Source organism: Neodiprion pinetum, chromosome 7 (genome assembly GCF_021155775.2).
Source record: "Neodiprion pinetum isolate iyNeoPine1 chromosome 7, iyNeoPine1.2, whole genome shotgun sequence".
Classification (NCBI taxonomy): Eukaryota; Metazoa; Arthropoda; class Insecta; order Hymenoptera; family Diprionidae; genus Neodiprion; species Neodiprion pinetum.
The window spans coordinates 18,674,257-18,698,919 of record NC_060238.1 but is presented as its reverse complement, the minus strand read 5'-3'; the positions used below and the strand labels follow the sequence as shown (position 1 = coordinate 18,698,919).

The window sequence follows — 24,663 nt, the reverse complement described above, 5'->3', positions numbered from 1 at the left end:
TCCAACAATATTTGAACCGTTGTTGTAAAGATATCCATTTTACCGGAACGTTCTAGTAAATATACGAAATGCAAAACTTTCTCGTAGCAGCGCGATGTTTAAATAACGATAGCTTACAAATTCGTTGAAATAATTTTTGAATTTTTCATAATTTACATCAGTATCGGTTCAACGTTGAAAATAAGGATTGTGAAAAACAGTTTTCTGGATAAAATTAGGTACGGCAGAGTCTAATAAAACGAATATACTTGATTTTTTCACAATTTCAAAGCAATTTGAAATGAATAATTAATATTCAAACTTGCAAGTTCATAATTAAAGTATTTTTAATTTTTTATCTTCAGGAAAATCGTCGAAGCTTTGATTATACGTTGATTTGATAAATAACTGATGTACACAGTATAACTATATCTTGATGAAATTAATAACAAAGTATTGATTTTGTATTCAAGAAGCTCCTTAACAATGTATAATAATTATACGGGTCTCAAGGACGCTTGGCGATGCGATGAATTCGTCGATGAAAAAAATATTCACGAAACTGGTTTGGTGTATAAATTTTTCAGATTTCAAGATCGCATTGTATAATTGCAACTTTTTTTATTTACTACCAAAAATATGGCGAAGAAAATGTGAAAAATTTAATAAAATTTACTGATTCGCATTAAAACTTGGTACGAGTTTTCTCTCGCGATAATTTCTCACAAAGTTTATAATAGATTATGTGAAAATTCAGAAATGTATCGAGAATTCTTTTCAGCTGTACATCGACGATATTTTTCGATTCGAAATTTTCGGAAAAATATTTTGCCGGCTAATGCGGCTGGGAAAATTGTTAAGAAAAAATTCGATCAGAACTTTCAGCCCAACTTTCAATACTCGGGTGTAAAATTGCATTACTTCGATTCCCACGTGGATTACGACTAGTATGAATAATTCAAGCGTTAGAAAACTTCTAACAATAATTCATAACATTTTTCATATCCTGAATATATTTTGCTTTTATAGTCCACAATTAATATCAACGATGGATTATCTGATTCAAAAGTTACGAGAAGAAAAAAAAAACGTTTCTCAAAATGAAACAACATTGAGAAAATTCAATCAACACAAGCTACGATATCAACAATTAGAGAATAGATTTTATAATTAGAAGGTTTGAAGTTATGAGACTGATGTTTTCGATTTGATTATAATGTTTTGGGCTCTTTTTTCATCGTAGAAATCTCCAGAAATCTTCTGAGAAAAAGTTTGCAAACAATTATTTTCGGACCGAATAACAACAGGTCTGTGTAAGTATGGTACAACGGATGTTTGTCAATAATTACATTTGTTCGTTATAAATATTATACTACATAATGCGAGATTTGTTGAATGGTTGTCAGAAAATTTATGGAGATCCGATCGATGAGCGAAATGAGCCAAAAACAATCAGATCGGAGCGAAAAAACTAGATTTTAAACATTCTATGTATTATAGTTATAACACCAAGGCTCGAATTGTTGATATTTAAATTTTATTTATTCGAATTTGTTCGTGGTAATTTATGTGATTAGGGGTGTTGTTTAAATCATCGTCGGTATGATTGGGCCAAATGACATTGCTGGAGATGTAGTTCACAATCAGTCAAAATAGGTCTGAATTAAAATTATTCAGGACATGGCTGCATTTTTGTCTACAAAGGTTCTCGACCCGGAGGAACTTCAATTTGAGTTCATTTTTGAGTCGCATAACCGAAGTTTCGAGAAAGCGTCAAAATTCGATATTTTTTGCGTTTTCCTCAAAAACTGCTCTCGATGGGTGAAAAATGATTTGACCATTGTGCAGAGTGGAGAATTCTACATCGAATTATGCCCTCACACATCGAAAACGGAGCTGGATTTGACAAATTAAGAAAAAAGAAATCATGTCACCAAAACTCCCCAAATGCCGTCGATAAATAGAATTTCTTTCTTCTTAATTATTAAATTATCTCACAAAAATTCCCCAAATGCCGTCGATAAGTAGAATTTCTTTTTTCGTAATTAAGAAATTATTTCTCCGAAATTCCTCAGTTGCCGTTCGTGAGTAGAATTTCTTTTTTCCTAATTTGTTAATCTGACACCGCTTCGGACATGTCAGGACATGTAATGTCGAATTTTCCGCTTTGCACGATGGTCGTGTGATTTTTCATCTAACGATATCAGTTTTTCAGGAAAACGCCAAAAAAAAAAAAAATATCAAATTATACTGTTTTCTCGAAACTCCGGCTATGCAGCTGAAAAATGACTTCAAATTTGAATTCCTGACGGTTGGAATTCCCTATGCTCAAAAATGCAGCCATATTTTGACTAGACTAATTTTGCTATGAACGATATCTCCTATTTTCTTAATTACTGATTCTGCAGACTCATCCTTTATGGAAAGAAGTATCAGGATGATAGTGATTAACCGATCAATTTACCAGAGCGATTGTTCGGTCGGTTTTGTCCTCGACGGCGGTACGAACGCTGGAAGGAGTTGGCGATTCCGTCATTATCTATCGAATCCGCATCCGTAAATAAAGGTGTAGATCAAGCAGGGCTCTGCACCATGAGCGTCTGTCATTAGGAACATTTTCAAGGCTCGCGGCAGCAGCGTAAAATCTGCACGAACCACAAGTCGATTGGCCTTCGTCTTGGTCGTCGTTCAATCTCGCCCCAAGTATTCCTCCCTAAAATCGGACTCGAATAAACTACCCCAACTTGATTCAGATCCCGAACTTTCGGATAGTTTGAGCCAACTTTTGCCCCGCGTATTCATTTCCGTTCCAGGTTAATTACTTTGTGTTTATTTCGTGCAGCGTCCGCGGGAAGTTTTACAAACCGTTCAACTTTTCACATCGATTCATTTAGATCGTCGTCGTCGAGTTTTTCTGTTTTACACCGAGACAAATTTCTAGCTGCGGTCGCCGTTCTTGTAAAGTTTCTTCTAACTATTCTCATTCTTGGTCATAACCGAAAAATATCGTTCCGTATTATTTTTTTATGTAATCACCATAAGTTATAGGTATTACGTACTATGTTTCTTTTATGACTGTTGCGACAATTTGAAGCTTATTGAACAACGAAGTGCTCTTAAGGCTTTAACGTCTGGAAAGAAATTTAGTAAACTGAATAAATTATTAAACTGTAATTAGCAGAAAATGTAGTACTAAGAACTCTAATCACGCTAAGACAGTTACTACTTGTATCAAATTTTCACGTAGTAGCAACAATATTGGAACGTTATTGTAACGATATCTGTTTTGCTAAAACTTTCCACTAACTTTGCGAAAATGAAATTTCTCTCAGTGAAAAGTTCGATGTATACTAAGAATTTAGATATACGCTTGAATGTGACTGACACTTGTTTTCAGTATTCTGATTAATCCACTGGTATTTGCATATTTAGATTCGTTTCCTCGTCTGTCGTTTCGTGCGTAATGTAACCGTGATTTAATGCATCGTGTTGAGCAGAAGGGATGCTTTTTTACGAGGAACCAAATTTCTCCGAGATAAAATACAGTCGATATGAGTGATGTATAAACGAAAGCAAAAGAATCACACACGGGGATTGCCGCACAGGAATGTGTGACGTGCCTCTCGAGAGATCGGATGTGTACTAAACCAGCACCACCAGCTGCCAGAATTATTACAGGCAAACTCGAAGGTACACGTTACGAAACTCTCGCGCATGTCTGACTCTACTCGACTCTCACCACTGTTTCTCTTCCGTCAACGCGCCCTCAAGATCAGAAATCCTTCAGCCCTGGAGGACGACCCGTTACTGGGATTGTCACTTTGCAATGCGTCATCTGGTGGAAATAAATCAAACCAATGCAACCAGCCTGACAGCTGACCGTTGACCGTGTTTTTTCGCATTTGTACAGTAGAATAGGTATGTTGTTCATTATGTTACATTAATTTATGTGACGTGAGGAATTTGATAGCGCAAGAATTACGACTTACCTCCATTAAGATTGAAAACTTAGGTTATGTGGTAATAAAATGGCGCCGAAAACCAAACTCTGATGTCACGAGGACACTTTCCAATAGTTACGTAAACGGCGCAGGCTTGCTTATCCTTGAAATGCGAATGGAGAAGAAAATTACGCATCCTTCGCGCGAAGAGGATGTAATAGTGAGTCTTTACCGACCGCGTTGAACATCACTTATTTTGATTATCATCGGAGCATAGGCATTACGGTGATCTGAAAATACCCCAGATTGTTCAAAAAAAATATCGTTTAAGCAGCAATGACGCCATCAAATGTATTCTTACTGTTGAATTACCACTTATTGCAGAAATACATTTCCTAGAGTTGTTTTCATGTAAAACCAACAAATTTTCCTACACCTTTATTCGGTATTGCATTTGGAATCGCTCTGACTAATGCATTTTTTTGCATCAGTGATGCGTTCGCTTTGATAAAAGTCGAAAGAAGTGTACGTTTTACTCAATCGGTAAGGATTGACTATCGCATCCTCTTAAGGTACTTTAAGCATGATTTCACGTGTGACTTGTATTTGAGGGAATCGGGATAATTTTTATTCAAAAAGTCGAATGGATTTGACATTTTTCGTAAAATCATCGATGACGTTAGACGATCTCTAGAGATCTCTACGACTAACAAAATAAAGGCAAAAAATTGAAAGCGAATGTAAAATTTTGGAATTCTGAACGTTCGGCTTACAATTATTTTTTTTTTTTAAATTGTTTGTATTTTAAGTGTGCGTTGTTCGAATTGCTTCTATAAAGCATAACATTTTATTTCGTCTTGGTGAATTATTTTCATTTCATTTACATTTACCGCAAAAAAATAGTTCTAAAGATGCAAATAAGATTAAGATATTCCAAAATTAGGCGCCTTTCATGTAAAAAAACTGGAAGCTTTCAGATTAAAATGTTAAATTACAGATGAAAGTTGGGAAATGTGAAGCATGTATTTTTGTTTACGGTTCTTAAGTATCCAGTCTAAAACGAATTCCACTGTCCGAAAGTTTACACGTTTCTATATCAATAAAATATTGAATTACATAACCTTCTTTCCGATATGAATGGTATAAAAAATTCAAATGCGTAAATCATTCTGTTCGCATCTTAGTACGCAATAAAATTTAAGATATTAATATTCCAGTAAATCCAAAATTTTGACCCTGGAATATTATTTGCAAACAATTAGTGGATCGATCCATCTGTAAAAATTAATTACGTGGGTTACAGTATCGCGCGTAAAACCTTCCAGATCACCCAATCATATGCCTTCGATGTCAATTTTTTTGTCGCTTCAATTCATCCCGATAAAACACTCGTGCGATTTCAGGTTACAATTTAAAGTGGAAGGAGAATCATGCATTTTTTTTACGTCTTTACTTTTTACCGCACTAAATGAATTCAACAATGAAGGATGATGCGAGTGAAAATCAAATTACCAAAAGCACGACTCTAGAACGATTCCAGGGATCCGGTATTCATCGATTCCTGAATTTTAGGAGGAACAATTGCCAGTTAAGCCACTCAAGTCGTTGAATTTCATCGTAAATTTCATCAAGGTGGCACGAATAGTTTCGCAGATACTTCGGAAATGGTCAAGTCTTGCGTTCCACTAACAAGACTGAAACTTCAACCGGATCCTGCGCCAAGTTTCGAAACGTATTTAAGGTAAGTGCATCGGTTATTGAACCCTTTCTCAAATATTGACCCTTTTTGACCGTATCCGTTTGACCCTAAGTTCTAAAACCACCGAAAAATAAATTTCCAGTGTCTCCCGTTCCAGCAATCGGTTTCAGTCATCCAGAAATTTACAATTTCTTCCGTCAATTTATAATTTTGGTAAACAAAAGGGTCAATAATTGGGTTTAAACGTGTCAATAACCGGTACACCTCCCTTACAGCAGAATATCAACTCGACACCGGAATATGAATCATTTACCGCGTAGTTTTAAGTTATAATTTCTTGCCAATATCGATAACATAAAAATTTGACATGCATTTTTGTACACGTAAGTCTTGAAAATGAATTTTTTTCCTATGGCAGAGTTGCGGCTAACTTGAGTGCATTCGGTAAATAATTTCCTCACATGTGTTCAACTCGGTATGTTGACCCGAGTACCCATAGAATGCTTCGGGGTGAACTAGCAAAGCTTGAATTTCCATCTCTTGTGTGTTAGCCGAAGTGAATGCAGACAGGCAGGTACGCCATAGGCATAGAGACGATGTCGTAATTGGATTGCTGGGCTTGCAAAGTACGGAGTGTATTGTGCAATTGAACCCATATTCGGCATAGCTGCGACCGCATGACTGCACTCGAGCATCTGTATTCTTTTCACAAACCCGGTGTAGTATCAGAGACGATCAAAAAAAAAAAAAAAGAGTATCATTTCCATTGAAGGTTGCATGATCGATTGAGTGGAGGAGAAAACTTAGTCTTGTGTAATGTTCTACCTTTACCGACCGAGAAAACTCACCATTTTTCTTCCTACACTAAACGAACAAACGACCGGAAAGGCTTCAAATTTCGACGGTTCATTTTTCGCATTGGAATTCAGGGGAGTTACTCGTACCCCGAAAATCTTCAAAAAAATGTGTGGTTTTTTGACGCGTATTGCTATTTTCACACTTTCCGCTTTTCAGGGGCCAAAAAAGCGCATCGTTGAAATACTTTCCTGAATTCCGCTACGAAGGAGCGATGCGACGTTGAAATTTGAACCCTTGCCGTTCGTTTGTATATTTGATATAGGAAGATGAAGGGTGAGTTTGCTCGGTCGGTAAGGGTAGGACTGCTACACGACCTTAAGACAAAAAGAAAATGATCAAATAAATTCCAATCAAAAAAATGTAAAAAGTGAATTTCAGATTTCGTGACTGAATTAAGGAAGTTGATATGCCAAAAATTGATATTTTTTATAAATTTTATCACTAGTCAGTCGTGAATTGAGTATTTACCAAATTATCGTGTTCGTAAGCCACTAAGATCTCTTTCAAAATGCGGAAACATTAAATACTGGAACCGCAAACAAAGGCTTGAATATTGATGCCCTGTTTGAAACCACTTAAAAATGGTTAAAAATTTCGTAGATTTGATTTCACTCTACGATGGTTTATTTTATTCCGGCGATCATTTTCTACAAATTCAACATAATACTTTTTTATCATGTTGAATTGACTTATACTGGAAGAAAAAAACCTGTTTCAGTTTCATCGATATCTTATAAGCTTGTATTTACTCATTGAGTATATATTATTTTGGTGCTTTTGAAGGGATCTTCGTGGCTTAGGAATAAAATAATTTGATAAAAACCTGATGTACGTCTATGTCGTAGCAAAATTAATAAACAGTAAATATCTATTTGGGCCATCAAACCTACTCAATTTCTGATAAACTTCCAAAGAAAACCGTATCCTCGGTATAAAAGTTAATCGAAAGTCGTGAATTTTGATTGTAATAGTTAAACAATTATTAGCCTAAGATGGGTCAGACTATCGTACGTATTTTTTTATTACCAAATGCGTATAATTTGTTCAATTTGAATTAAAAAATTGGCTTGTTCTATTCTTCAATGGATTTTTGACAACACTAACCAATTTCAACCTTATACATTAGTTTATTATACATTCAATTTGTGAGTTATGTTTTTGGGATTAAAAAAAAAATAAAGAAAAATATAAATATAGCCTTTGGAATTGTTGGTTCGTTTTTTGTGGATTCGTGATAGACATAAAATCTGGAGTACCGAATAGAAGCACATGAATTTCATGGTCGGAAGGGTTAACGGGAGAAGAAGACCCCAGAGATCGAGAGGCAGAGCCGAATCCTGATGATCATTTGCCACGAAATTCCCATCGGGGACGCAGATACGAAACTCAGGGGTAAATTGGCGGTTCTGATTGCGAGACCGGTCGATGATCGTGAGTCTGTGCAAGTGAAATATATAGGTATGCAAAGTAGAGGATCCTTGGAAACAAGAACGTATCGAGAAGCGTCACGCGAGGAAACTTGGTAAGGATGAGTCCTCGACCGGCCCGTTTAAGCCGAAGCTTAGGAAGAGACAAAAAAACCGTTTAAAAAATTTCCCCAAATTTTATTTCCCATGAAAATTAACCGGTTCGCGCGATTTTTTTTTCCACGGTTAAAATACGCCAATCGGTACGGTTTTTTTTTTTATGTCAAATTAAATCACTCGCGAAGAACAGAAAATAAATTTTTTAACGTTTGTTTTTATTTTTTTACCATTGTTTCTAACGGTTTTCTCGAAACGTGGTTTTTCAAAACGGCGTACATTCGCAAAGAAAGAGTTCTCAATCTATCCTTCTCAAAATTTGGACACAAGACTCTTCACGCCGTTATTTATCTTGTCTTGGAAACTTTTTTTTTTTTTTTTTGTGAAATCTTGATATTTTTTTTAACGAAAAACAGTCGAAAAAATTTACAAAATTCGATACTTTTCGTTGTAACCGCGGGGATTCTGTCAATTTTGTTAAAAGAGAAAAAAAGAAATACCTCCATAGCAAGATGGCGACTTTCAAACTGATCAATCATGTTTTTGCAAATTTTGTTTTAGATAATATTTACGGCCACAATCGTGTATACACCGTGAGGTCTCTTTCTTTTTCGACGTCATTTTCAACCCTATGAAACAAATGTAAAGAAAATAAAAATAAACGTTTAAACATTAATTATTTTGTTCTTCATGAGTGCTTTGATTTGACATAAAAAGAAAAAAAAAAATCAGTTACTTTTCGACCCTTTACACGAAAAGACTGCACTTCTACTGTGTAATAGAAATGAATTTAAGTGAATTCCGAATAACCAAAATTGAAATTTTTTCCAGTACACATTCTACTGTAATCTGTATCTTGTAGGAAGGATATATTGATTACATTTTTCATAGTCATTTCAAAAAATCATCCTCAAAGAAATTTCATCGAAATTTCCCTGTAATCATTTTGAAGGTTGTAATGATGAAACCCTTTCCCACATTATGTTGATATCTTATCTCTTGTTAGTTGAATTTACTCGGATTCTTATCACATTCATTCATTAACATTCGTGTAAAAAATATTGTTGACAATTTTTTTAAGAGGTTTCTCCGTTTTTTACCGAATCCACAAAGAGAGGAGATTATCAATTCGTCACATGATACGTTTTTTTTTTAACGCCTGTTCGCGTTTAAACCCTTAACGGATGGACCGATTTTGTTGATTACTTTTTTATCTGAAAGAGCTTCATCGCTGGTGGTCCCACGAATTTTCAAAATGATACTGGTCCATTAATAACCAGTTTTAGAAAGTCCAAATTTTCATCCCACCATAATTTTATGGATAATTTTTACTAACAATTAGAAAAACAAAAAATGAAATAGAAAAGAAAGGAAGTTGAAGGACTATTATTTTATTTGGTGCTGAAATAGCTGACTTGTCGGTAAGCCACAGAATCGTACGTTTTTCCTTTGCCGAAACTTTAAACGTGACCACCTGGAGTCATTTTTTTTTGTTTGCAATAATTTGAAAATCGGTTTAGACGATTACTCAAAAACTGTTTTACCGATCAAGCTCATATTTGGCGCACGTTTTTATGATACTTATGTCTAATCGATGAACCTAAGATCGAAAAAAAATTATCGAAATAAACATGATTTTCGCTGGGTCAAAGTTTCAAATTTTTTCCAAAACAATTAACTTTTTTGTTCTACAGTCTCCCCTTTAGCCAATATTATTATTTTTCCAATATTATTGGTTCATCAAGTCACTACATGCACATAATAATCAATTTTTTGCACAGACCGTTTCAGATAATAATCCTAGGAGGTGGTGAAGTGTACAGGTTATATATCCGCCATTATTCACTTTTCTCAAGCGAGAAAAATCGTTTTGAAAACTAGAATTATCTAATAAAAAGTGCCTACGACCCTGAAAAGATGTATACATTCCTTGACCTTTAAAAAAAAATCATGAAATTGAACCAAGATTTGGCGTTTTATTGGGAGTGACCGCCTTAATTGCCAACTTGAGCTTTATACACTTTATGGATATGTATGCAAATCTTTGCCGATAACATCTGAACATGGTAAGCCGAATTCTTGAGACTTGTTATTACGTCTAATTTCTTAACGATCGGTATCGACTTACGTTTACAAGTATTTGGTATACTACCTCACTTACGAATGAGTTATTCTCGAGGAGAAATACGACGGTGAAAAAAATGTTGTATTCAGAGTATAGATTGAAATTACACAAAGACGTAGATCAGCGTTAGAGATTTTGAGCAAATTTACCGATTTCTAGATATTTTATAAAATATCATCCCGGTACTTTAAAATGGTTCCTGTGTTGCTTTTTGAAAATTTTTCGTCTTAATATTGAAAATAAAGCTCTGAATTGAGGAAAGCTTACGAGTTTCGGAGCCCAATTTTTACGTACATCGTGAATTTAATAAGCCAATAGAAAGAAGGACTAACGCACGTAGCGGGGCGAATTAAAAGAGAACCTAAATTCGTAGAAAAAGTTTCAAAGCTCCGTAGTAAATCTATATTACGATACAAAATTGAGGGGGTTAAAGAAAAAAAGGTGTAAGTAACAAATTTGATAAATCCGAGCTAAGCCTGGATTCGTAAAATTAAAAAACTGCCCTCTTTCAGAATAATAATCTTCGTTTGTGCCAGTTTGTGGGGAACCATAGTTACGATTAAAAACAGTTGCATTTGAACTCTTAAACAAACTTTAGTTATAATTCAAATTACGAGAGGGTGGGAAATAATTTAATAAAAGTTCTCTTATTATCAACTATTACAATTAATTATATCGAATACTTCAAGTGAATTTATAAAAATCGGGCAACATAATTTCGTCGTTCCGACTACCTCAATGACAGAGAATCGTGACACAAGAAACTTGTTGAGAAAATCTTGCGAGCCTAAAATCCCCAGGAATCGCTTATATTTTTCGTGATCAAAAAATAAATTTCTTCCCAGAGAACACGTTTCAAAAAATATTTCAAACGAGGTTCGAGTTTTATTTCACGTTCACACGGTCACTTTTTAAAATTTGACTAAACGCAATTTTTTATCTTGATGCGTAAAATTTATGTAAATTGTACAAAGATCCAGCAACAAAACGAGGTATACATTGAAATTCCAATCTGTAAATTTTTTGGGAAAGAATAAAATACGAGTGAATTTTATGCGTTGAACGGCAAACAAACGTTTGTTAACACCGCAATTTTGCCATCCCCGAAACGGTTAAGTGAACTTATAGAGGTAATTATCCCGCTCGAGTGTCCCTGATGTTTACGGTAAATGGAAGAGAACACGCCTCGCTAGAAGTCATGCTCGTTCACCTCTGGTAGGCAATTTTCCGCATGATGTATCGCCAATATTGCATTAGGCCTCTAGTTACGCGTATGTAGCCGGGACATTTTATGTCCATCCGGTTAACCTCGACCCTGATCTCTTGGAATTTGTCTCATGTTTCTGTTTCTCCCCAGGATTAATCACTATTTAAATATGGCGCATAGAGATTACGATTACAAAGATCACGAGCCGGTTGAAGGGATTAAAATTTAGTCAGAGAGATCGCAAAGATATCAAAGCACAATTTCGTAGATTAAAATGAATGCAAGGGATTTGAAAGGTTTTAAAATTCATAAAGATTGTGAGAAGTTTGCACGGATTACAACGGATTACATTTATCACAAAATGTCTGTAAATATTGTAAGGGGTTGGAAAGTAAAAAAAATATTACCAGGACCTTGGGAATTGCAAAGATGACGTGAAAAATGAAAATGTATTACAGAAGATTACAAGGGATTGGAAAGGTTGTGAAAATCATAAAAATTACAAGAATTTCGAGGATCACAACGATAACGTGAAGCTAGTGAAGAAATTGCGAGGGATTGCAACAAATTGCAAAGATGGCGTGTAGAATACAAAGCGATTGTAGAAAATTACAAGAGATTACAAGGGATTACAAAGGCTACGTATAATTAAATGATAGAGTTGCAGGGATTTTAAACGTTACAAATTAAGATAACATGAAAAATATTTACGTATTTTTAAAAATTACAAGTGATTACAATGAATTACGAAGATTACACGGGATACCAGAGATGAGGGAAGAAAATTCTCTCATATGTTTCTCCATGTTGGTTTTTTTATAGATCCGTTTTCTGTACGTAAATTGTTCAACCCAGCACCGAGAAGAGAATATTGTTAGGTATATATTTATAATTTCTGTCATATAAATGAAAACTAATTATCGAGCGTTAGTCGATTACGTATAAAATGGCTCACTTTCAACTTATTCTAATCTGACATCGGTAAATTTATTCCTACAATTTGACACCCAGCTTTCTGATGTACGATTAAAAATATTTCAATTAAATTCGATTATACGATTTCTCCGGCAACCCGTAAGTAAATAATTTTTATGTGGAAGAATCATCGACTTTAACAATTGGCAAGGAAAAAAAAAAATATGTGCTTGTAAAGTAAAATAACTTTTATCAACATAACCTATGAGATATAAGCTCTGAAAAACTTTTCCCGTTTTCAATCGACAATTATGTTTTTTTTTTTATCTTCGTATAATTCTTTACTGGCTGATAAAGAAATAATGCATTAAAATTTGACAGAAAATCTGTGTATAATTAAATTTTCAAGTTGATATTCAACATAAAATTTTGGTTTCAATTGAAGTCGGAGTTGTAAAGTACGCATAATTATTACGTCAATATAGCAGCAAAAACAAAAAAAAATAATTGTGAAATTGACGGTTCTCAGTGGTATAATAAATAAACGAATATACATACATGTGTGAATATATGTGAACAGATAATTTATGCGTTTATACTCACGTGGGCGTATTTCACCATAAGTAGGAGATTTTTTTGAGCGAAATCTTTTTTCAGTGCCAAAATAACGTCGGGATTGTTCATTTTAACGGGTGATCACTTTTCACGGAGTGTGGTGTGAAAAATCATGCAGTGTTACGGTGTTCCAGTGTGTGACGACAAGCTCTTTAAGATACCGCGACTTCCTTTCAACTGAGATAATTCCTGCTATGCAGTGATTCTTGTATGTACGTGACATGAAAAACGGTATCAATCGACAGGCATCCTGTACGCAGGCATACAGCACGCAAATATGCGTATCGAATGAAGTATATGTGGAAGAAAAATTATCATTTCATCGAAGACAAACTATATTGCTGATACATATGTATGAAATTTGAAAGACGCATCATTTCGCGTAGTAGCGCTTTATCGGCAGAATTTTACACGAAGTCGGTCAGAAACTTATCAAGCTGAACGACCGACTGCGCAGGCGCAGCATGGCTAAATTCTATTGGTCGTCGAAACCAGGGGAGCCAACTTAATCTAAACGAGTCCATAAGGTGTTTAAATTATTCGTTATAACGAGTCGTAGTAATCATCAGTCATCAGTCTGTTGACGATAAAAATTTTCCAAGCCTTTTCGAACTGCTATATCAACTATTTGAGATCTACATGGCTCGAAAAAATTCGCATCACCTACGTAACCTAGTTAAATCTTGAGGTGGCCCACCTGCAAGAAAAGATGATAAAACTCGAGCATTCAATTTGTACTTCAGACGAGCTTTGAAACTGAAGTCAATGAATTTAAATATCAGAAAGCAACATCTCCACAACATGGCAAACATTTATATAAGCCATATATTTCAATTTATTAATTAACCCGGGTACTAATTTATTTTAGAGTAATATTTTACGATTCTTCTATAATTTTTTACTTCCTAAAAAATGTATTGTTAATCCAATTTTAATAAATTCTGGCTGATTTCGTTCGTGAATAAAAAATTTGAAGAATCTTCCGAGATAAATTTTTTTTAAAATCATGATAACTTTGAAATAGAAATTAGGTAAATAAATACCTCGAAACTTTAACAATACAGTCATCTATATGTAAGAAATTATTGTTGACAGATGATATTATTCTGGAATTGCATTGGGGTTCATTTAAAGTTTTTAACAATCAATTCTTTTTGAAATATTTTACCTAGTGAATCCGAATTTCACTTTTGGAACTCAAATGTTTGATCTTTGTCCTTTGCTTCACAGAACCGTACGTACTAAAAAAGGTTTGTCAACTTGACGAAGTGTTGCGGTTTGTTAATTTGATTAAATATCGTTTCGCTTGGCGCGGTAAAAATAACAATGTGCGTTTTCTTTTTTTGCGGGCTGTCTTTTTTGCCATTTTCGTAACGACGCCGGTCGTCTTCTTATATCGATATCAAAGGCTGCGTCGCTGATCGCATCGATAATTCAAATTGATTGATTGAGGTTCAGACGAGGTTCTGACAATGACGGAGGTTGCCTCTTGCGGTGGTACTTTACACACCGTATGTATAGGTATACTCGTATACAGCTGTTTAGCATCGGGATCGGCGAACTTCTAGAAGCTAATACATAAGCTCGCTGCACGGCTTGTCTTATCACTTACAAAATTATCCGTCGTCACTCGCCGCAGCTTGCGGTAAATTTATGGCAGCGTCATTCCCTCGCGATATTATGCATGCCCGTCGAAATTACAATACAAGAGCCATAGCCGTGAGCAAAATTATTTAAGAAATGCCGGACTTGTCGTCCACCCCCTTCAATTTGGCTGATTTTTCATGGGCATGTTACCCACCCAGAGAGTAGTGAAAAGCCAAAATATTAGCACCAAAGCGCAAAAATTTATTGGCTGAGCCAGAGCCACTTTTCATTTTTTTTTTTTTTTTTTCTTGAATTTGGGTATTTTTCCTACTAAGTGGGTGAAAATCGGTCTCCTAGTGTGAGATTGACCAAGGAATACGAATATGGCCACAGATTTTGACCTAGGGCAAAGACCTAAGGAAATATTGGCCAAAAAAGTCCCAAATCATGGGGAAATGATAGAAATTTTGTTTTTTTTTTTTGACCAACCGAAGCAGCCATTTTGTAGAGAAAGAACCAACGAATCCAATGAGCACAGAGATCCAGATTTTTAGAACGAACCTAGGTGAATTTTTATGGTAAAATATCGATGTATTCACGACATATTAGCAGAAAACTGAACATCGAATGTATGCATATTTTTTTACCCAAATTGAGGTTGTGCACTACCGAGTAGCACAACTATGAGAAAAAATCAGATTTTTTGGGCAGGATAAGTAGTAATTAAAAAAATGTTGAAAAATTACAATACAATACATCATTTTTTGAGAATTTTCGAAATGTTGAAACAGGCTGAAAAAAATTAACGAAAATAAAATCGAATATTTCCTCATTTATTGAGGGAACCAAGTGAACGAAATTCTATAATTTTGGATCATCTAATAGCTTCTATCTTTCTTATCTCTTCTTTTTTTTTGTGATCTATTCCAATTTTACAGTACGCGGCGTATTATGAAACGTTTCGGTTGATTTTTCTATTAATAATAATTAATCTGTGAATCGTATTACAGCGAAAGTTATAACACTTGGGACACTGAGTATCCCATAAGTGTAAAAAGTATTTCATGTAATCACGATTGGCGGACTTTTGTGTACATTCTGTATAATATGCATTTATTTCTTTATAATTTTTTTTTTGTTTTTGGTTGCACATTCTCCTGCAACTGCTGCTACGAAATATCTGCGGAGCGAATGAATCACGTTCAATTTTTACACAATGTACACCAACGGAAATATAAACGACGAGGGTGATATGAATCTTAATATTTTCCTAGTTATAGGTTTGTCTTTATTGATTCCTGTGTATATACGAGGCGTTTCGGAATAAACGGCGTAGTACGTTCGGTTGCCTACCACCGAGCGGAACAAATATCGGTAATACAGACCTACTGAGTTATCGGTACGTGGAGCGTTTAATGTCCTCGCGAGTTGACTCCATCTGCTCGTCTTGCCAAGTTATCTGGATTTGGCCGAGCAGTTGTTTCGTTGCTTACAACCGTAGACATAGCGCATGGATTACGCATTCGGGTCGAAAATCGCTCGGTCGGTAAAAAAAAAAAAAAACAGAAATGTACGAGGCCAATATCTGTTTCTTTCTAATCAGAAGCGTGACTCTCATATTGAGCGCTCCCAGCGTGACATTTTTTTTTCAACAAAGGATAGAAGAAAGACATTGATTTTTCAGTACGGAGGATATATTTTTCTCATTCCATCTCTCTTATCAAACGACAGTTTCTTTCCTTTGTTCATTATATCAATTAGATATTTATGTTAATGTATTTGAATACAAGAATTTAACCTCAGGTTATCCATGCACTATGTCTTAGATGTTTACAAAAGATGCTGAAGGGTTTAGTGATCGCGTAACGGAGTTACGTTAAGGTCATGTAGTACTACTACCTTTACCGACCGAGCAAAATCAACCTTTTTCTTGGTATATTAATATAATTCCCTTACGTTCGTTTGTTTATTTGATGCAGGAATAAAAAGGGTGAGTTTGCTCGGTCGGTAAGTTTAGGAGTACCGCGTGACCTTAAAGTGATTAAATGCAACATACCGCGGCGTTTACTCGAAAACACTCTGTATCTGCATAGACGTATATGCATATATGTATAAGAAAGAAAATAGCGCAGAGTAAAATATTTCATACGTATAACTCGTTGGATACCTGCATTTACAAAAGGAATAAATACGTATTTGTATACTATGTATATACATGTATTATATGTATAACGTATACGCTGCGTTTCGTTTGGCAAACTCGAATACGTCGAGCTGGCTGTGCGAAGCTGAAGAAATACAGAACGGGGAAAAAAGGAAGAAAAATAAACCCGAGTCCTGCTGAAAAAGAGATCAACAAGGCGGCCTGGCGCAGAAAGAGAAAAAGAAGGAAAAGCTTCTTCGTGAGGATGCACAGTGGGAAAAAGAGACAAATATAAAGTCGCAAGGAGGGAAATTTTCCGCAGCTTCTGTAGTGAAACGAATGAAACTGAAAATGAAAAGGAAAAAGGAAGCTAAACTTTTCGAATCATTGAACTTGAAATAAAGGCTAAAACTTTTCTACGCACTTCTTCAGATTTAACACGCGACGCAAAGTTGAATCAAGTAAAATAGAAACATGAAACTGTTATTTATGGGGAAATTTTTTTTAACTAGGCCACTTGTTGCAAAATGTTTTCGGAAGTTTTTCAATATTTTTTCTCGTATCGAAACTGTTTGGATATTTCTTGCTCATTCCTATAAAGAACCGTCGGAGACTCCCGCTTTTTGGAAAAAATTTGTATATCTTGACCACCATATAATTCGTACCGAAAAAGAAAAATTATAAATAACTTTCGATGCAGTTTTGACCGTAATTTTATTTACACCTATGATTCAATCAATCTTAATACATCTTTGATTTTCCTGGAAATTATAACAATTTTTCCTCATATGATACAAAAATTGTGATCCAGGAGTAAAAGAAATTAATTAGTTTTTCCACTCGTACGTAATATTCTTATTCACTCACTTGCGTTCGTCAAGATCGCAAATAAATCCCGAATAATAAAGCGATCTAGGAAATTAAACGAAGCAAATTCCTTCTGCAATGTTCATTAAAAGATTGAAAAACTTCTGCTGGTCGAAGAAGACAAAATACCGGAAAGTATTTTTTTATGATTCTGCTGATGTGTTTACAGAAATTCTAAAAAAAAAAGTAGTAAACGAATATTCGAAAAATGGTTTGAGTCTAGTTTAGGATTTTCTATTATACCATGTGTAAGTAATACGAGAAAAATACCGACGATATACGGAGTTTCGTGAAAATTCAGGGTAAGATTTGAATGAAAACTTCTTTTTAAAACTTATTGAAACTTTCAGTCGATTGCCGAGGTAGCATATCACAATTTTTTCTGTTACCTTATCTCTCCCTCTCTCTTTTGTTAAATTTTTTTTTCAATAATGTGAAACTTTTCAAGACAGATCCGTTGTTTCCGGATTACGCAGCCAGGGGCGGAAAATGCGTGGTGACAGTTTCTTGATTAAAAGATACTTGATCCCACCAAGCGGTCTTAATTAATTAGCGAAAGTCCAATTAGGAAGGCGAGTGAAAGGCACACTTTAAGCTCTGGCAGCTAATTGGCCCTGGCGGGGGAATTCCGACGATTTTTAGTCGCAATTAAGAGTGTATTCACTTTTTTGCTACCGTCTTTGATCCCAGAGATTCTTTCCTCTTGTTTTAGTATCAACTTTCGAATCGGTTTTTTTTTTTTTAGATTTCTCTGGAATACTGTGGGACGCAGTCAATGCCAAAAGTACGTGAATTGAGCAGCTGAGCAAAATGGTAAATAAACAAATGAATGCCAAACCCAGAAATTTTTAAAGCAGGGAAAAACAAAATATTTAAAAAATTCGTTGCGTAATTCTGTAAATAATAGATCGGCGTACGAAAAAAATAATCATTCAAAACTTGATAAGAACGAGTCGAACAAACATTTTTTCCAGAATTTTCAGAGGATTTCATAGGAATTCAGGCAAACAACACGGAAAAATATTTGATTTCTAATTTGTACGTTCTTCAAACATGAGTTTATTTTGAACTACTGAGAAATTCTTTGAAATTTGGTGCGAATAAAATAAGCATATTGTATCACGATTAGAATAGAATTTTCAGAATATTTTGAATGAGTTTAGGAATAGAAAAAAAATTAAAAAAAAAAATAAAAGATACAAAATCATTCCAACATAACTGTACACAGTTATGAGGATGTATCATTTTAAGAACACTATCAAAGATTTCTATGGAGAATTTCCAAAGGATTCTTGGTGAATTTTGAAAACGTGACAGAAAAATTGTCGATGATAAATTTTCTAAGAGTTGATGGAATCCTGTCTAAAAGTGATCCATGTTTGATCGATCTTTGAAAGAAAACTTGATTTGTTCCCCCGACTAAATTTGCAGACTTTAATTACTTGGGCTATAATGGTTTACAAAAAGTGAAGGGAAAATAATGGCGTTACTTGAATTAAGCCATCATGCAAACGGCGAGAATCTCGGAATCACGATTTCCAGAGTATGAGATTTTTTCAGTTAAGAATCGAGCACCCTGTAGAAGGTGTGGATGTGCCGACGTCGTATATATTGCACACAGATAGCTGCCTTGCGGTTTTGGCAGGCTTCGCTTTGAAACGAACTCTAAGATTGAAATTGAAGCCCGTAAACATTTATTCGACGTAGATTCGCGCCGGTCGAACCGCGACTGGCAGGGAAATGAATTTTTGGATTAGTGATATTCTCTTCGAGGGGGTTGAAACGAGGGACGAGACGCGGAAATCGAGGTGTGATTTACTGAGAGATAATTGACAACATGATTACACACTTCATGATAACTTACATTTTGTAGAGTGATTATTATACAAGAGAATACTCGACAAATAATTTTACCATGAATTAAGTGATTTCTCACGATTTCTGAGATTTCACAATATGTCTCACGATTTCTAAGATTTCATGTCATTTCTTAAGATCACAAATAGATTTCTGTAATCTTAAATAATTCCTCATGGCTACCAATGATTAGTAACGCAGAATTTTACCTTGACATTACTGATTTCAGTGTAATTTCGGAACTTGAGGAGTCATTTCGAATAATGTTACTGACACCATGATTCCTCGAGTGAAACACCCCTTGGCAGAAATTCTCCTTTACTCCCTGAGTCCAGGATCCACTCAAGAATGAATGTGACCCACAGTCAGTCTCAAAAGTTATAGAAGGACAAAGAATAGCTTTAAAATCTGCAGCGGTGTTATTTGTATGAACGATGATAAATGCGAATGAAAAAATTTGATATGCAATAGAAATCCTGAATCTGAGAAAATTCTAACAACACGATTAACTGAGAAATCAATAGATGCGATTTGATCTAATCGAATCCATAAATCATACATGATTAGACGTATTTAATTCTAATTATATCGACAAATTATAAGTGGTTATACAAGATAAAATATTAGATTAGATAGACAAAATTTGAACCTAATAAGATGTAATTATGTACCTAATTCTAAGTAGATCAAATCGTATCCATTCATTTTTTCTAAGGGGTTTGCGATTCGAACTTTCAAAATCATTAAACTCTGATGTTTTTGGTCCAATTGTAATGATCTCTCGGCTTATTTTGTTCGCCAAAGAGATCTCAGAGTGAATGAAGCTAGATTTGTGTGTAAGACAGATGTCGATTCGTATAAAATTTCTGGAGGATTCTTTTTTGGGGTTTTTTTTTTTTTGTTCACCTAACTTTTGTTTCTGACTGTGGGTCCCGTTCGTCCTTAATTTGGCTGTATACCTTGCGCCCTTACGCCCTTGATCGCATGGGACGCTAAGGCATTAGTCGTCGGATCGATCTTCGGCAATCCGCCTAATTGACACGTCTGCGGTGAAATTTTTATGGTGGAGGTATGCGTAGAATACGGATGTCGAAATTTCGCTTTGTTTGGTAGGAATTTTCGGGGCGGAGTTGAAATTCCGAATTTAAAAATTTCCGCTAAAGCGCTAAATTCCAAATTTTCTGGTGGCGAAAGTTAAAGTAAAGAAATCTAACTTTTACGAAACATCAAAGTTTCGAATAGTCCGAAATCCGACGTTCAAAGTTCCGAAAGTGCAAAGTTCTCGAAGGGCAAAATGCCGAAAGGGCGTAACTGAAGTATCCAACTTCCGAATGATCGAAGATTTTCACAGCTGTGAATTTTTGGCTCGAAGAAATTTCACCGATTTCATTTCTCTTTGTTTTGGATTTTCGATATTTTTACGTTCGGAATCCTGGTCATTCGGATTTTCGGTACTTCTGATTTTTTACACCCACTCGTTGAGTAAACTATGCTGCGTGAGCATATTTTGATTCTCGGAGTTTTGTTCCATCGAAACTTTATTTTTCAGAATTTTTCCCTATCGTAACTTGAATTTTCGGAATCTTGCACAAATTTCGGAACTTTGAGCCGTCGATTTGTCGAACATTCGAAACTTTTTTGTTTCGCAAAAGTTTGATTTCTCTAGTTCAAGTTTCGCGACCAAATAATTCGGAATTAAGCGTTTTCGGAAATTCACCTCCGCTCCAAATTTTCACCACTAAACTATAAGCTGGGAACATTAAGTCTTGGGAAATGAAAAAACAAGAAGGTTCGGATAGTAATAACAATGAAAAATAAAAAAAAAAAAAATAAAAAAATACCCCCCTTTAAGCGTAATCCAAAATGTGAAAGCTGCGTATGGGGCATTCCATGGCAATGACTCGAGAACTGCTCATTAACCTTGTTAACACTATCGATAAGTTGCAGTGTTTTTGAAACGAGCATGTAAGAATTTAAACAAAAAATTCCATCGTGCAATTAGATTTAAAATTAAAAAAAATCTTTTTTCTTTGCATTCGAATTCAATTTCCAAAGCACTTTTTACTTCTGGGATTGTTTGACCTTCTGCATGAAGTTCGATCTAGTTGATGATAGTTGAATCATTGCAGAATAAATTGAGGATAAAATGATACAAGTTTGAACAGACCAATTTTTGTTCAAATTTTCTAATCATGCTAATTCCACTGCGAAAAACAAAGACAGAAAAAAGAAAGGGTGAAGCATGTATTTTCTATTCGCATGCGTAGATTTCTGGGTATAATTATTCGGGCGGAACTGTTGGATTTGCGAAACGGAACGACGGAACTCTACTCTACTTTTGTAAGAATAAATCCACTTATTTATTAGATCAAAATTCGCGGTGCAGGAGCTTGGAAAGCGTGGGGGTTGATGATATAATCTTTTCAAGTGGGTCGCTGCGCTTTGTGGGAATGGAAACGTGAGCTGCACGAACTGAGTGTGAAAAAAAAGGAATGGAACGGGGACGAAGGAACAAGAAAGAAAAATCGAAAAAAAAAGAAATAAACGAACAATGCTCGGCATAGTTTTACCGCACCTACAGATTATTATACTCTACATTATATTACAGTCCGTGAAATATGAGGAAGTCTGTCTATTTAGAACATTTGCAGTTGTCGTATGATAACAAATTTTTCAATATAAAATACGACGCAGGGTTTGTTTTATATTTGTAAATGATATTTCGAAAAATCTCAATGTTGACGATAAATTTTTGGGTGCAAAATAAATTTTCTCAAAGTTTTTCACCGCTTTGCGACAATAGATTACAAGTTATGCGAATGTATTTGATTTAATTTGCAAGAATTACCAATTTATACGAAATATGAAAATTTTAATATTCTTAAGACCTTTTGTTTTACGTTAAATCAAAAGTCACTTTAATGTTTGAAGAATACTGCGATATTACCTTTTTTCACTCACCCAACTTTTGTTTTTCATTATTAACTGTATTTCACTGATACTTCTCGAGCTTATTTCTTTGCGGATCATTTATCGCAACTGTCGTACAGTTTGTAAGCAAGAAAACTCATACAAGAAGGTGAGAATGTGTGTGTTTTATGACACTAAAGGTGCAATAAACTATAAAGTGGAAACCAAAAGTACGAGACTTCGTTTGCGCAGAGAGAAAAATTTTCTGTAACCGTTAAATAGCGCGTAGCGTGAAAAGTTCCGTTTCGTATCACGGAATTTCCACACGAGAGAATAAAAGTAAATTCATCCCATATTTCCTCCTTCCTTTATTTCACTCACGGTGTTTGCTTTCTTCCTTTTTTTCTTTTCGTAACTTTATCCTTACGTCAAATTTGGCGACATACAAGAGCCGGGAATATTGTCCCATGATAAGGTGGTCTTCGAGAGTTCTTTAAAATATCGCGAAAAATGATAAAGGACCCTCTTACTTCTCAAGTTAATATTTAACCCGGCATTCGTTCGGCTTTCCGGAATGGAAGAAATATGCACGACGTAGTCTGTGGGATGTACGCGTTTTCGCCCTTGACGTCGACGAGGGTATGTAATCTCCCGAAATTTACGAGTACGACGTTTGTTCTGTTATACGCGTGTTAACAGGTAGCGTGCAAACCTACAAGGAGGCTTTCATGAAAAAGTTGTGCAAACATGGCATGCTGGGAAAACGGGAGAAGAATGGGAAAAAACATACACGAATACAAAAAGGGATGATGCGAGTAGGTTCGTTTTTTTTTTTTTTTTCTTATACATGTTTGAATTGTGCGAGATAAAATATTTCCAAACATTTGAAGAAGAATTTTCGAAACATTTTACAAACACTTGTAATTCGGCTGTAATAATTTTTTGGAGCATCGTCGGATTCGAAAGAAAAATTACAGATCGGCGCTATTTTCCAATCGCAAGATCTGGGAATTGGAAAAATTTTTCAGAAACCCGACAGAGAAACATCAAACTTTTTTGATCGATATGAAATCAACGTGATATGCATGAATAGTGCCCGGATAAATATGTATTTAAAATTACAAAGTATGTACGTATGATATATAGATTTAAAAACTAACGTATGGAAAAGAATATGAAAAATAGAAAATGCAGTTTCTGGCTCCAGGCGTCATATTTTGTGTATAAAACCAAATAAGGAATCCGGGCTATAGATTACTGACGAGTTATCGATAAAACATGAAGAGTGAAACCCGTCCAGGAATGTTCTATGTGAGAGATTAAAATTTTGAGAATTTTTGGGGAATTTTTAGGCCGTTCAAGCAATGTTTTAGTTGATAAAAAAAATAATTAAAAGTGCTAAAAATATAGAAAGAATAATCGGCCCATCGTCGGAATGGTCATGAAATGCTTGGAAGAAAATACAGTTTTTGTGAATTTTAACCCTGAAACGGTAACGGGGGGTGAAAAAACACCCGACGTGATTTAAAATACGATGTAACCGAAAGAAGGAATTTACAAGTTTCGGGCGTTTTTTTCACCCCCAGTTATCGGATTTGGTAAGAAAAAAAAATAACGTTACCGTTCTAAGGTTAAAAAAGGTCCTTTTCAAAATCAATCTCAATATTTATAAATAATTAATGGATCGAACAAAAAATACAAAACAATTCAGGGTACTGTATCAGAGTTGGGTTAATTGCAGAAAAGTTTTTGAACGAAATCAAAAATGGCGAGGTTCAAGACGTTGGTTGGATTCGCGTGGAATTCCCCGTGTAAAATTCGATCCGAGACTCAAGTCTTACGGTTAAATTTTCGTTTCCTTTGGAATTGGAATTCACAATGTAAATTCGTCGAAGATGAGAGTTTTTCCGAGATTGGCCTACCTTGTGAGGATCCAAGGGCGGGGGAGCCGCGGATGGTCGATGATGGACAGACGCGACCCATCCTAAGCTGCTGCTTCGACGAGTGGCCATTGCCAACGACCATTATCACAGTGGTACCTTTCAGTGTTAAGAGTTTCTCCGTTGTCCCGTGGCTTTCGGATCACGAGGCACCAGCCACCAAAGCTCAGTGCCTGTAACCAAAAAGCATGAGCAGAGATTAACGACAAGACGAACTGAAGGAAACACTCGCGTTATGAGGAGCAATAATCCCTGCAAGAAAAAGACCGCGAGACATGCCACGGAATAATTATAGCAGGGTTTGTGGGAAAGGGTATCTGATTGCTTGTTTTTGGAAGATTTATTTATTTTCTCGGATAGCGAACTACAACATTTCATGGTAATTACACGCTGCTGTATATGGGCAGAAAATGATGCTGTGGGGTTAATCCGATTACGGTTACAAATATCGCAATTTGATCACAGATAATACAGAGCTTGGGAGAAGATCAGAAAAA

The 24,663-nt window shown here is 35.3% G+C and overlaps 1 protein-coding gene across 13 annotated transcripts in view; it reads right to left on the bottom strand.

Moving 5' to 3' along the window:
• Positions 1-24,663, bottom strand: part of dcma (decima) — a 55,314-nt gene that overhangs the window by 19,829 nt on the left and 10,822 nt on the right. For 6 of the 13 annotated variants that reach the window (XR_011177571.1, XR_011177570.1, XM_069137589.1 and 3 more), the window contains exon 2: positions 24,149-24,339. Coding sequence is in view for 10 of the 13 variants with exons in the window: in XM_069137589.1 (XP_068993690.1) it covers positions 24,149-24,238 (90 nt within the window). In the remaining 3 variants the exon portion in view is untranslated. Of the gene's footprint in view, positions 1-2,443; positions 3,614-12,850; positions 13,014-24,148; positions 24,340-24,663 lie in introns of those variants that run through there. The other 7 variants (XM_069137595.1, XM_046634122.2, XM_069137592.1 and 4 more) reach the window with 6 other exon arrangements.